The 13,710-nt window shown below is 26.4% G+C and overlaps 1 protein-coding gene and 1 long non-coding RNA gene across 3 annotated transcripts; one reads left to right on the top strand and one right to left on the bottom strand.

Moving 5' to 3' along the window:
• Positions 1 to 2,146: 2,146 nt before the first annotated feature.
• On the bottom strand, positions 2,147 to 7,015 carry LOC122633755. The gene is made up of 3 exons (XR_006328177.1): positions 6,647 to 7,015; positions 4,091 to 4,363; positions 2,147 to 3,998 (listed from the first exon to the last, which is right to left on the bottom strand). It is a non-coding gene; the product is annotated as an uncharacterized LOC122633755 (long non-coding RNA).
• A 152-nt stretch (positions 7,016 to 7,167) lies between these two features.
• On the top strand, positions 7,168 to 11,361 carry LOC122633754 (inhibitor of nuclear factor kappa-B kinase subunit alpha-like). Of its 2 annotated transcripts, XM_043822078.1 has the most exons (12): positions 7,168 to 7,423; positions 7,557 to 7,756; positions 7,837 to 7,995; positions 8,070 to 8,287; positions 8,351 to 8,455; positions 8,558 to 8,696; positions 8,802 to 8,987; positions 9,054 to 9,265; positions 9,355 to 9,636; positions 9,740 to 9,886; positions 10,016 to 10,231; positions 10,307 to 11,361. In XM_043822078.1, exons 1-12 carry the CDS (start codon positions 7,318 to 7,320, stop codon positions 10,368 to 10,370), a joined length of 2,034 nt encoding a protein of 677 aa, XP_043678013.1. In that variant the 5' UTR covers positions 7,168 to 7,317; the 3' UTR covers positions 10,371 to 11,361. The 2 variants fall into 2 exon arrangements, with proteins under 2 accessions (XP_043678013.1, XP_043678014.1); XM_043822079.1 differs by lacking the exon at positions 8,351 to 8,455.
• The last annotated feature ends 2,349 nt before the right edge of the window (positions 11,362 to 13,710 follow it).

Raw genomic sequence — 13,710 nt, 5'->3', positions numbered from 1 at the left:
CATATTTATTTAAACATTTCGTAGCTTGAAACATGTATTAAATATAAAATAGAATTAAATTAATATTTAAATAGGGTTAAAAGTTGAATGCGTGGTCGTTGTTTATTTATGTCAACAAAAACCAACTTTTCATTGACTTTTACTGTTATCAAAACAGTTTTCTTTTGGATTTCGACACGTAAAAGTCGAAGCAATCTCTTTCGAAATGGTTAAACTTAAATAAATCATTCTTTCGAGTATTTTAAAACGATTTAAGTAATCTTTAACGCACGCTTATAGATACAAATACGATTTCATATTATAATATTGGTATTAATAATTTTTCTGTTTTAAAACATCATTGCAATTGCGCGCAAAGCAATGATGTAATCGATAATTATATCGATTTATATCGCTAAAATTGCGAAGTAGAAGCAGTTTGGTCGTTCTCGTTTGGCGATTTAAACAAGTAAACTTGCATTGACTGCGTACAATCCGTTAGAGTTAATGTTTGTTCGCGAAGTTTTTTGCTTTTTTAACAATTCCACAGAATTTATAGAAGACAGTAGAATTTTGCGAATTAATTTTAGTTATCATCCATTAAAAAATAACTACCGCGTATTACAGTCAGTGTATCATTGAAGAAGATCTCAACTTGCAGCAATATCGACCTAACACATTTTCAACCTACTACGGATTATCCACCCTTAATTTCGACCTAAAACGCAGAAACATAGCAGAACTATTTAAGTAGTAAGTGAATTTTTATGAAAGATTCAAATCAGCACGAATGATTGGTTCTAATTAATTAGAATAATAGAAAAGCATTGAGTCACCGTGAATAAATTTCTTCAGAGATATACACGTAAATAGTTATTTATTTTTTGATTTATTTATTAGATCAGGACAGGGTCTTCTTGTTTCGCGTTTATAATTATTTGTAATTTGAATATTTCGATGCATTTTTAAAGAATTTTTTCTTGCGGAAATAGTAAAAAATCGGTATTAACAAGTTCTAATAAAGAATAAGTAAGAAGACATTCGTGATAGATAATCTCTGGATTAGAAAAGAATTTACATTTTTTTTCTAATAATTAGAATTATCGCTCATAAGAAAGAGCGTCCAAAGATTTTTTATTATATCTTTAACTAAAAATTAATCACATATTTAATCCATTTTTTTTGGTTAAATAAAAGAAATCAGTAGAGTCATTGCTTTTGAATGAAAAATGTCGAATAGAATCATTGATAAAAGATAAAGATTTGTAGAATCCAGCCAGTAGACCCGATTTTTAGCTCAAGATTTCTAATTAATATATTAATTCCTATTTCTCTTATGTTCGAAAAGATAGTAATCAGTTTCTGCCCAGGTATGTTAAAGTTTTCTCTTTTATTTTAGAATTTAAAATAAGATTTCCTTATTACATTTTTTGAAGGATCAATTAAGTTAGGGCACAAATCAAAGGAAGAAAATATGCCAAAAAGGCCCCCACAAATTGTGGCTCTCATATTAATGCTTTCCTTCGTCCTACTTTTTTTTCGATTAATATACGTTAAATTTCCATTATTGAAATTTTAACTATATGGCAATTTGTTGTAGTTACTAAACGATACGCTCACTCTGACGGAAAATTCAAGCGTATATAAGATTCGAGCGCAAGCCATCGGTGATACGCGCCAGCGTAAACGGTAAGAGGGCATCTATAGGCTGTTGAGTTATTTTCGTTCACTAGATCTTTCGTGAATGGCTCTTAGTTATATTTTAATTATATCATGCTGTCGCTTAAAATACTTTTATGACGATGGGTATAAAGATAGATTTGGAAACTTAAAAATTTCGTCTCCGTCTCAACATTACCATATATAAGCGAATAAGATTATTTCATATTTTATGCATTTTTATTATTAAAATGAAGACATAAATGTTGAACTTTTTCTCTTTTCTAAAGTTCAATTAAATTTATAATTTTATTATAATAAAATCGAGTCCTATATTAAAGTTATAGCTATAAAATATATAAGATATGGTAATTGTGGGGACTACTGAAATTACACTGAATAAAGATGCACATTATTTGCATGTCATTTGTCACGCATTACGGGAAAATAGTACTTGTTTAGATTAGGATTAACAATTTTTTATTTTCTTTCATATACAGACATTTTCTTCTTCCTCTGTTTCTTTCTTTTCTACAAAGTAAAATAAAATAAAATAATTAAAATAGAGTCATTAAATTAGGGCTTTCCAAAATTACGAAACGGATAGGATACAACAATTGCGAAGAACTGGAACTGCAAAGTTAACAAAACTAGCCTGTTCTGATTTTTAGTATAAAAACCATTATAAAACCAAAGATGATGAATAGCCTTAATATCTTTCTTCAAATTTTGAAATAAATAAAGAATTTCATTAAGAAATAACTAAACAATTTCAATATTTACAAGTCTTTTTCGTAAATCAAATATTCAGATAGATTGGACAAGATAGATGTAAAAATAACTTTTTTTCATAGATTTTCCGTGCTTAATTTTCAATTCAAATTGAAAAAAAAAATTTCAAAAATCAGTGATCGTCATTGACTTATATTTATTAATTAATTTGAATAGTCCATTTAGTTTTTAATTGGACCAAAAAAGTTTGCAAAAAAAAACCTCATATTTTTTTGTTTTTCGATATTCTCGAATAGTTTTTTTTTTTTAATGCTCTCAATAAATATACATTAAGTAAAAACAAATTTATTTCATCTCCGTCAATCGTTTATAAAAAGAAATATTTTAATTTTAATCTTTTTTCAAAGCCTCTAGTAGGACATCTCATTCTTGAGATAAGAACCACCAATGACATAGCAATAATAGTATAGTAGTAGTAGCCACTTTTACTGTGTAATCTGTTCTCTACTCTTCTTTCTGCTACTATTCTATTTATTCTACTAGTCTTTAATTTTTATCCGAATTTTTATTTCTTTTTCTTAATTTCTTACTTCTTTCCATGTTTCTTCCAACATTTTTTAACTATTCCACTATTAAAAACCATAAAAATAGTTTATTTTCAAAAAAATGCTCTCCAAACATTCATTTTTTTGTTAAAATCATCCTTGAAGATACTTTCTTTTTTATTAAGACATTCATTTTCTTCACTAACTTTTATACATGTTTAATTTGTTCGTTCTTTAACTTCTTTAACTTATTCAATCATTTGTTTCTTCGTTTACTCTTTTTATTTTTGTTTTGCAAAATACCATAGTTTTCATTTAGTTGGTGCCAAGAATTCATTTCATGTCTTCATTATTTTTTGTTTCATCAATCACTTATTTCTCTATAATTGGCTATCAAATTATCATGTTAATGACCAGAACAACATAGTTCTTTTCTCTTTCATGCCCAAAATGAATATAATGAAGAGAGTATTTTTAATTAGGTACGCTTGTCTCGTCTCATTTATTTTCCGAAAACCTTCTAATAGGTTTCTATTCATAATCACTTATAGTTTGTTATCATTTTTAAGTATGTTTCTTTACCCACATATATTTCCTTTATTATTTCAATTAATCTTGTTTATCTCTTCTACGTTCCTACTTCTTTTTTTATTATATATTGCAGGATATAAATATTATCTATTATGGATTCGATTTTTCTAACTGAATTTTCTTGTTTTCTATCCCTTTGTCAAATCTCCTTTAACATAAGTGCATAGACCTTACGTGCATTGCTTAGAAAAATAATATCTCTATAGTTATTTGAATTACCCTACTTGAATTTATTATGTAAAGATAATCTAATTCCTTCTCTTCATTTTCGCAGAAAGCCTACTTTCTCTCTTCTAGACTTTTGTAATCAATTTCTTTAATTTTTTCTTATTGAAATACTGCAGAAAATCCATATCTTATTTGTAATCCAGTTTTTTTATGTATACGTCGATTACTCCTTCTGCTAATTCTATTTCATCCTTATTATATGCCTTCTACTTCTTTATTTTCTATAGCTCTTCTCAAAAGTTACATAAAATAATCTTCATTATTCTAAAATAAATAAGCTATTTGTTATGACCTTCTTCTTATCTTTACTAATTACTTTTATGATTTCACTTAATTTAACATATTGACCGCCATACCAAATTTAAATGACGTTTTCAGAGCCGCATGAGAATTTTCAATATTCTAAACATATAATGACAAAGTAATAAGAAAAATTTTAAGTACTGCAGTCACTAATAACCATCATGGCTCCGTTAAGGAAACAATCTTCGGTCATAGATGACCAACATGACATTCAATGTATTAACATCTCATTCTTATACTACCAATCTTCCTATTTCTCCCACAAACTCCCTTTTCTTCTTTCGTTTTACTTCTTCCCTTATCATCTGTATTTCTATAATATGTATCTTTGGAAAAACAAAAGAAAAAGAAACAAGAAAATTATAAAACTGATTATATGTATAAAATAAAAAAGTCGTAATATCTTGAGAAAAAACATGTGATGAAATTTAAAATAGCAACTTTTATAATAACAGTTAAAATCAATCATTTTAACTAATTGGTAAATTCAATATTAATTTCTTGATTTTCCTTTTATTTTCCTTTCTTTTATTTATTCTCTCTAGCGTTTTATTTTCTATTTCACTCTCCATCTTTTTCACATTGTTTTTCTCCGTATTAAGGCAGTTTTTCATTTTCTAACCTCTTATCTATTTTTTCACTTGCACCATCACCACCTGTTTCTTGTTCTTTTCCCGTTTCTTAACATCTTCTATTGTACTATGTTTGTCCTAAAAATTAATTTATTTTTATTCCTCTATTTTTCCAAAGATTTATGCACTTCTTTATCATTTTCTCATATTTCTTTTACTTTTTAAACCTTTTTCCCTCTGCCTCCCTAATTTTCTCGTTACTATATCTACTTTTTACCTAGTAAGAAAACTTACTTTCCATTCTATTCTTTATTCTTTCAACACTAAAAATCATCTCTATGAATATATTTTCATATTTCTATTACAAATTTGTATTTCTTATTTCTTTCTTTTCTTTTCCTTTCCTATATGGATTTATTAAAACAATTGTTTTTCTTTTAAATATACCTCTTTTATCATTTTCCCTTATTTTTACATTTTACAGATTCTTATAATAAATTACTATAGGCATAGCTAATCCTCTTATATTTATAATTTTCCTACTTTTAGAAGTCCTTTCTAATTTGTTACGAAGTAGTTAATTATTGATATTCTTTTCATTTCTATATACTTTTATTCTTTATCTATCTTTTCTTTAAAATATTAATTATGCATATATAAAATTACAAGTGAAAATTAATATTTTTACTTGAGCAAAAATAGTATACGCAGAAACATACGTGGTAAAAAATTAGTATGTCAATGGATTAAATTGATTAACTCCATCTTTGATCATTTTTCTAACTTGAATACCAAAAAACATGCATAAGTATTCAATTAAATATGAATAAATAAATTATTTTGATAGTATCTATTCATCACCTTAATATGGTAAAAATTTTGGTTTTTACTGAATAATAAATAACATTTCAGAAATTAATTTGATATATATATATATATGTTTTTATATATTATATACATTAGATTATAAATATTATATATATTTAATTATAAATTTTGCAATTTTTATTTGTTCATATAATTCACAAAAAATTTTTTAAATCATTTTGCAAGTTTATTGATTTTCTTTCATTTTTATTTGATAAAGTTAATCATTTTGATTTCTAAAGATGGACTTGTAAGTCCATCTAACCTTTTCTTATGTTGTTCAACCTTCTTTCTCCAGATTTATAGTTGTTCTCATATTACATAAAAACATCACTAAGTTCTGTTTCCTCTTTTTGATTTTAATAAATGTCTTCACCTGTTTGTTTACTGTGCTTTATTTATTCCGATAGTTAAATCAATATATTCCTAACCTAATCTTAATTACTTGAGATTAAAAGTATTTGTAAACTTATGTACACTTTCTTCATTTTATCTATTATCTACATTCTACACACTATTTTTTATTTTTACTTGTTATTTTTTTTTCAACATGACATCTTTTCAAGTACGTAATTATAAGTCTCACAATTAATCCACTAGCACATTTTTATTTAAATTCTTAGTTGTAAATAATAATTGTATATAAATTGTATAAAATTAATAAATTAAAGTAAATAAAATTTGTAAAATTAAAATAAAAATAAAAATTGTATGTGTATATGTGTGTATTATGTATACACGATATCTCAATAATTCTGCTACAAAGTGATCTTTCCGTTAGTTTTATTACTGATGCGAGGAATTACTCAAAGGGATAATTTAGATCAAATTGAAGGTTATGTGAAGATCATAAAATTATAGATCGTTAAATTCGTCTTGATTTATTATGTCTCAATGATGATAATATATAATTCTATTTTTTTTTAATTTTCTTGATAATCTTGAAATATTAAAAAGAATCATCTTAAGAAAGAATTTATTTACATCGTAATATATACTTCTTTGAACTAAACAATTCATTCCTTCCGAAGTTTTTCGTATCATTCAAAGTAACGGAGATATCGCTTTGTCATAGACTTACTGAATCACCCTATATGTGTATATATATTAATTAATATGTATATGCATTCATATTAAACAATTTAATATATTGAACAAATTAATACATACGATTTTATTTATCTGATTTGCGTTATAATATGTTTATTTATATAATTTCTATTATATATTAAAAAAATTAATCATGTAATTTTTTGTTTCTTTGATCTTGATGACATCGGAAGGATCTCGGTGTAGGTAACCATACTGTAGTTCGTTCGACGAGACGAGTCAGCAAATATTAACAAATGTACATAATCGGATATGATTGGGTCAAGAGCGTACTTACAACCTTCAGATATTACAACATTTTTCCGACAGAAAACCTATGAAAATTCACTCCTGTATTCAACACTGATTATCATTCGTCAACCAATAGCTGCTGTCCCGTTCATTTATCACACTTTTAGTACATGATTGTTTCATTTGCATCTCCTAACTCATTTCGTTGAACAAGCTATAGATGGCGATTTCCTTTGCAGTGCATGTACGCTACTGATACGCTATGATACAGTTTCGTTAAATATGTGTGCGTATGTTACTTATCAGTGCTACCTCTACCATTTAAAATTAAATAAATCCTAATTAAATTAAGGAAAAATGCAAAAAAAATGTAATAATACAGCATCTCTTTCATTAAAAGTAGATAAAATCTTTTAAAGTTCGCCGCATAGGACTGCAAAAATAATTGTTATATTTGCTTATTACTTCTTATATATTGCTCATTACGAAAGTCAATAAAGATGACAATTGTCACACCCAAAAATTGGAATTATGAACGCATCTTAGGGACTGGAGGTTTTGGAATTGTAAAATTATGGGTTCATAAACCAACCGGCCGGAAACTGGGTAAATTAAATATGTAAATAGTAAAAATATAATTGTATGTAACAAGTGTATTAAACTTGTTTTGTATAATGTATTGTTAAATTTATAATTCGTAAAAAAAATTATAATATTTAATTTAGTAATTATTTTTTAGCAATAAAACAATGTAAATGGAACGATACACAATTAACAGCAATACAAAAAGAGCGATGGACTAGAGAAGTTGAAATAATGAAACGCTTAACACATCCTAATATTGTAAAAGCAATACATATTCCATTTAAGTTTCTAGATGAAGATAAAAGCATGCCTGTATTATGTATGGAATATTGTACAATGGGTGATCTTAGAAAAGTAAATTTTTTATTACTTTTATATTCATAATGTTTGTGTATATCATACTTTAATTTTAATTATTGTTGTCTGACTCGCAGGTTTTAAACAAACCAGAGAATTGCTGCGGTATTAAAGAAACAGATATATTAAAGATAATAAATGATATTTTATTAGCTGTAAAATATTTACACTTACATAATATTACTCATCGTGACTTAAAACCAGAAAATGTAGTTTTACAAGCTGTAAAAGGCACAGTAAGAATGTATTATTTATTCTTGTAGAAGAAATGTTTGTAAAACTTTTCTAGAATATTTAAAATATTTTATAGATTTTATATAAATTAATAGACTTGGGATATGCTAAAGAAATTGGAGAGACAAGTACATCTGCATCCATAGTAGGTACATTGAATTATGTAGCCCCAGAACTTCTTTATAATGAGAAATATAGTTGTTCTGTTGATTATTGGAGCTTAGGAATACTTTTCTATGAAATAATTACTGGAAAGAGACCATTTTTACCACGTATGCCACATACAATAGAATGGTAAGTAGTATATTTACAAAATAAATATTGTTTATAAACATATTCTATTAATAACTTATGCAGGATGCAAATTATTAAAAATAAATCCAATGATGATATATGTGCATATGAATGCGGAAAAAAAGTATTATTTAGACAAGATATAGAAGATCCAATAGATCTATCTAGGTAAATTCTATAAGAAAAAAAATTTGGTTTATTCTATATACAATTACAGAAGAATTTATTGGATATAACCTTTATTATGATTTATTTTATTTTATTTTATAGTTATATCAGATCTGTTATGGTAGAATGGTTTAAAGTTGTCCTTCAATGGGATCCTAAAAAACGGGGTAAACAATTAGATGTAAATGGAACACCTCAATTAGCAGTTTTTAAATTACTTGAACCAGCTCTATTGCAGAAGGTATTTTTAAGTAAGCAACAATTAAAAATATGAAATTTTTCTTTTTTGTACAGGTGCAAGTAATAGAATAGAATTTTTAGAAATTATTGTTTCTATACTTTACAGGTTTTATATGTGTATTGTATGTATTTATATAAGATAAATACATATATAATTGATAACAACACTACTCTCTCAAATTTGCAATTTCTTATAGAGAAAGATACGAATATTTCAATAAATCAACAAATATTAACTGATTATTATGGAAATATTCTTCTTAATGATATACCCATTTTTGCACAAATTAATGTACGTATTATTATAACACAGTATATAAAATATTTTTATAATTTAAAAATAACTTCATTAATATAGAACCCAATGTTATTTGTCCTGAAAACTGGGGATATATTAATATATGATAAACCTATACTAAGTATACCTTATCTAGTACAAAAAATGATAGAACAATCAAAAAATGAATTAGGTTTTGAAGCATTAAATGATTATTATCGTGCGACCATATTCATGATGAAACAGGAGTTACATCTTTTCCAGTTATATATTTTTGCTTTATCTATAGAAGTGTAAGTTCTTATTGTTTATTTAGTTGTTAAATACATATAGAAATTAAAACAATACAATGATCTTATAATAAAAATTTATAACATTTCAGAGATTTAATAAATGCAAGACTTATTAAGTTTAGAAAATGTATGGAGAATACATTACAAAGTACAAATTTATTAGCTGTGGAAGTAACTTCTTGTCAAACCAATTATGTCAATCAAGAAATAAAAAAAGAGAAAATTAAAGCTTTGGAAGGAAATTCTAAGAAAGTAAATAAGTTACTAACTGCTGCTAATCAAATACAGTTACAATTTACTAATTTAAATGAAGATAATAATGTATTACAGAACATTGTCCAAAAGATTTCAATAGAAGTTTTATATGAAATGTAAATAATATATATCTCAATTTTAACGCCATATTATTCTAAAGAAAAAAAGATTGATATTTACAGAATATTAATGAAATATTTTTAATAAATTTTCTTATAGATATAATAAAGCTTTAGATATATTTGAAACTTTTAAAGAGACCTTTAATCGTACTGGGACACCAACAAAAATGGTTAAAGCACTTGTTGAATTTATAAAACTACGAGAAGAACAATTTCGTGAAAACAAGATCATTGAACTTGCCAGGTATTATGTCTGTTTAAGAACATTTATTATTTTATTTGTACAATAATTATTTTTCTTATTATATATAATATAATCTTATAAATATAATCACAATTTGTATTACTTTGTACATTAAGAATCTTTTTACAGTCAAATAAATAACCTGGAAAATGAGCTTTTTAAATTAGAAGGTTCATTTGATTCTGTAATAGTCATGACTAAAAAGTATCAAGAAGATTTGTATTCTATAATAAAGGAAGATTTAGATTTGGAAGTTTCATCTAAAATTAATGAAATTACCGAGTCTAATAAATCTATAGAATGTCATGATAGCTTAATATATGAAAATTTAGTAGTACGACATACGTGAGTTTATTTTACATTATTCTTTATTAATATTAATTTTTTACAATATTTTTATAAATTATATTTATTATATAGGATGGATAACCTTATGACAGAAATAAAGAAAATATATCAGGAGATAGTAAGTCTTGATCCATAAAATCAAAAATAAATTTTGAGATATATGATATATGCAAAATATAAATATCACTAGCATTGTTTCAATAACAAATATATTATTGCATTTTAATTTCATATTATATTTATACCAAAAAGTTGTATTCAGTTAACTTTTATTACAATTATTCTAGAAACATTAGGAAACTTTGGAAACATAATAGGATATACTTTTATGTTACCCATTTAATATTCATTTCTTTCTCAGTTCTAACGAATGTATGTATTGATCTATTCAATTTATTTATCCTTTCTAACTCTAATAGAAGATTAGTTGATATTGTTGAAATAGAAAAGAAATATATAATATATATATTTGTCATAATGGTTTGTAATCACCTGTGGTATATTAAATATGGATCTTTTTTCTTTCTATGATTTTTTTTCCATAATATGTTTACCAGGAATAAATCCTAAGAACATGTATTAAATGAAAGATTATGATAGAAGAAATTGTGCTTCTATAAAAAAAAAAAAAAAAAAAAAAAAAAAGTTAAAATAGATACAGTTAATTTATTATTGGAAACTAGGATAAATTAAATGAGTTTTCTATCTAATTTATAGAAATAATTTTTAGTTCAAATATTTTTTCCAGAATTACCATAGAAGCAAGTAGTATAAAGAAATAAATATGGATGTAAAAAAAGTTTGGATGGCTGAATTGTTCAGAAATTATATAAAAATATATAGGAATTTTGGATAATCTTCTAGAAATTGTAATTCTTCAGTTATTCACCTTATTATGTATTTTAAAAGAACCTGATGTCTCCTTTTCTAGGCTCATTATCATAGAAATACTGATATTTACTCAGAACTGAACCTGTGAATGGATTAATGCACAATGCTCACACAACAGATGATTGAATAAAAATTCTAATTTGATCTATTTTGATTACTGTATGTATTTGTTAATTGTAGAATGATATTATATATACTGAAATTAACAGAAATTAAAAATTGAGTACAGAATTGAATATTAATTGCAAATTACAATTGAGTACTGATACTGATTACAAAATAATGAAACTAATCTTATAGACCACAAAAAACTCAAACCAAGCATAAATTACAGAATATGTTAGTCACAGATTAAGATATTGTTAACGGTATAATTTGAAATAAATCTTGCCTGAATTATCACACATATTTGGAAAGTATGCCAAAACGAATGCATTTATTCGTAAAATGAATGTAAATATTATTTTCATAAATTTTTTATTGAAACGTTTTGGAGCATCTCTATTGGTTCAAAATTTGATCACAAACTTTTTATAATTAAGAATAAAGTGAAATGCAACTGACATAAAATATATTTGCAAAAGAGGTCTAATAATTACCCAAGAAAGTATATCATTCGACGAAGTGATTTCGTCGACAAATAATAAAATTTAATACTTAAATTAAAACAGAGTTAAGGGACGATACACTAAGAAAGTTTCACAAAGGAATTTTAATGAAAAAGACATAAATCTCGTTTTTTGTTTTTAGCACATTGTAACGATCTCAATATTACTCTCTTAGACTGTAGTCACTGCTAGTTCGTCTTTGATGTTTTCATTATCGACCGCTCATAAATTAGCGGCTTTTTTTTTCAATGATGCCAATTTCATTCCAGTAACTATGTAAAGTCATTAAATATTGAAAAGATGGATAATTTGCATATCGTAGGAGTATTGTGATGTATCTATTGATACGTCTTACGAAGAGGAAATTACGGATCTCGAGGAAATTAAATTCCTTTTAAGGAGTTCCTGTGTTTTAAGATTATACGCCCTTTTTTGCCCTTATCTGTTGTGTGCAGTTCTATGGCACGGGACTGACACTTAACGGTATGCCAGCCAATATGCGCAAGCCAATCAAATGACACCTACCTTTACTTTCGATGAATTTGATGAAACGCTACAGTTTACCTCTGTTTCGGTAATGAGGATTGGTTGATGGGGACTTAACGATGAATCCATCTCTTTTATTGGTGGATTATGGATATTTATTGCCGGATAGGCCGATTTCTTTATCGACACGATTGGCTAGGTTCCAGAGAAAGTAGAATTGATTGGCGGTAAAGTCTCAGAAAAAATTTGTTGGCTATGCTACAGAGAACGAATTCTTCGATCGCGTTTAAGCGATTTCTAAATAGAAGTGGAATTGAGATTCGTCTCAATAAGAATTGGGAGTGAGTCGCTTCCGTAGACACAACCGGTATTATTGATTTAGGCCGTTTAATAATGCTTAATTTATTTAAAACAATAATAATAGATGTAACTGAACAAGGATGATGATCGGTTCAAGATAATAGTAACAAAGACTGAATCGAATGAATCGTATATCAGAAATAATAACTAAGCAATAACCTGAGCAATAATCGTAACAATTAATATAGCAAAATAATTTAAGCAACAGCCTGATGATTAAGTACAGCGAAAAATCTAACTAACAATAATCGCTGAGACGGCGTGTGCGTCCGGTTAAATAAGGAGCGTTACCCAATCAGCGAGAAGTGATTTGCCGCGATATTGTTATTAGCTCGTTGTAGCTCTCCCCCTACCTGGCGGTGGAGATGTTCAATGGCGGCTGCGGACATTTGAGACGTTGCGTCTAGTGAGACGAGGCTTATGAATCCAACGCATGTATCTCACATCTTTGTGGCGTCCGTTGTTCCCCCCCCCCCCCCCATTTGTTTCGACACATCCCCCTTTGTACAATGATAGGAGTCTTTGTTCATATTTATGATAAAACGTATGTCTAATTCTTATATTTGTAGGGTTGGTTCCCATTTCAATTCTATAAAGGAGATATCGCTTATATATGATTATATATTTCTATTTTAAGTCTAGGGTCAGCCACTTGAGACTGTTTATTTCTTAGAAGATTTTCTCTAGAGATAACTGCGCGAATAGATTTAGAAATCAAAAAATTATTAATCTCCAGTCTATAGAAATTAAATTCAATAAGTGTTTTTAAACTTATTTTAGAATTATATTTGAATAAATGATTTGATAAAATAATGAAAAAGAGTAAGAAGTATTAAGAAAGAATAGTTTTTAAAGATATTCGAATATTTGCGGACAATTTTTTATTTTATGACTTTTTAACTCTCAACGAAGAATATTTATGGCATTGAACAATTTAAGGTATTCAGGGCATGACACATCGATAAAATTATATACATATGATTGTATAAATGATATATATTTACACACACACACACGCGCGCGCGCGCGCACGTGTACATTTAACACATTATATATTATATTTTTTATATATTTTATATTTTGCTGCAAAAAATATATTGAACTTACATTTATTATAAGTAATAAAATATA

The sequence above is a fragment of the Vespula pensylvanica genome, chromosome 13, assembly GCF_014466175.1.
Source record: "Vespula pensylvanica isolate Volc-1 chromosome 13, ASM1446617v1, whole genome shotgun sequence".
Taxonomy (NCBI): Eukaryota; Metazoa; Arthropoda; class Insecta; order Hymenoptera; family Vespidae; genus Vespula; species Vespula pensylvanica.
The sequence above is the reverse complement of the archived record's forward strand: the minus strand, read 5'-3'. Positions and strand labels throughout refer to the sequence as shown.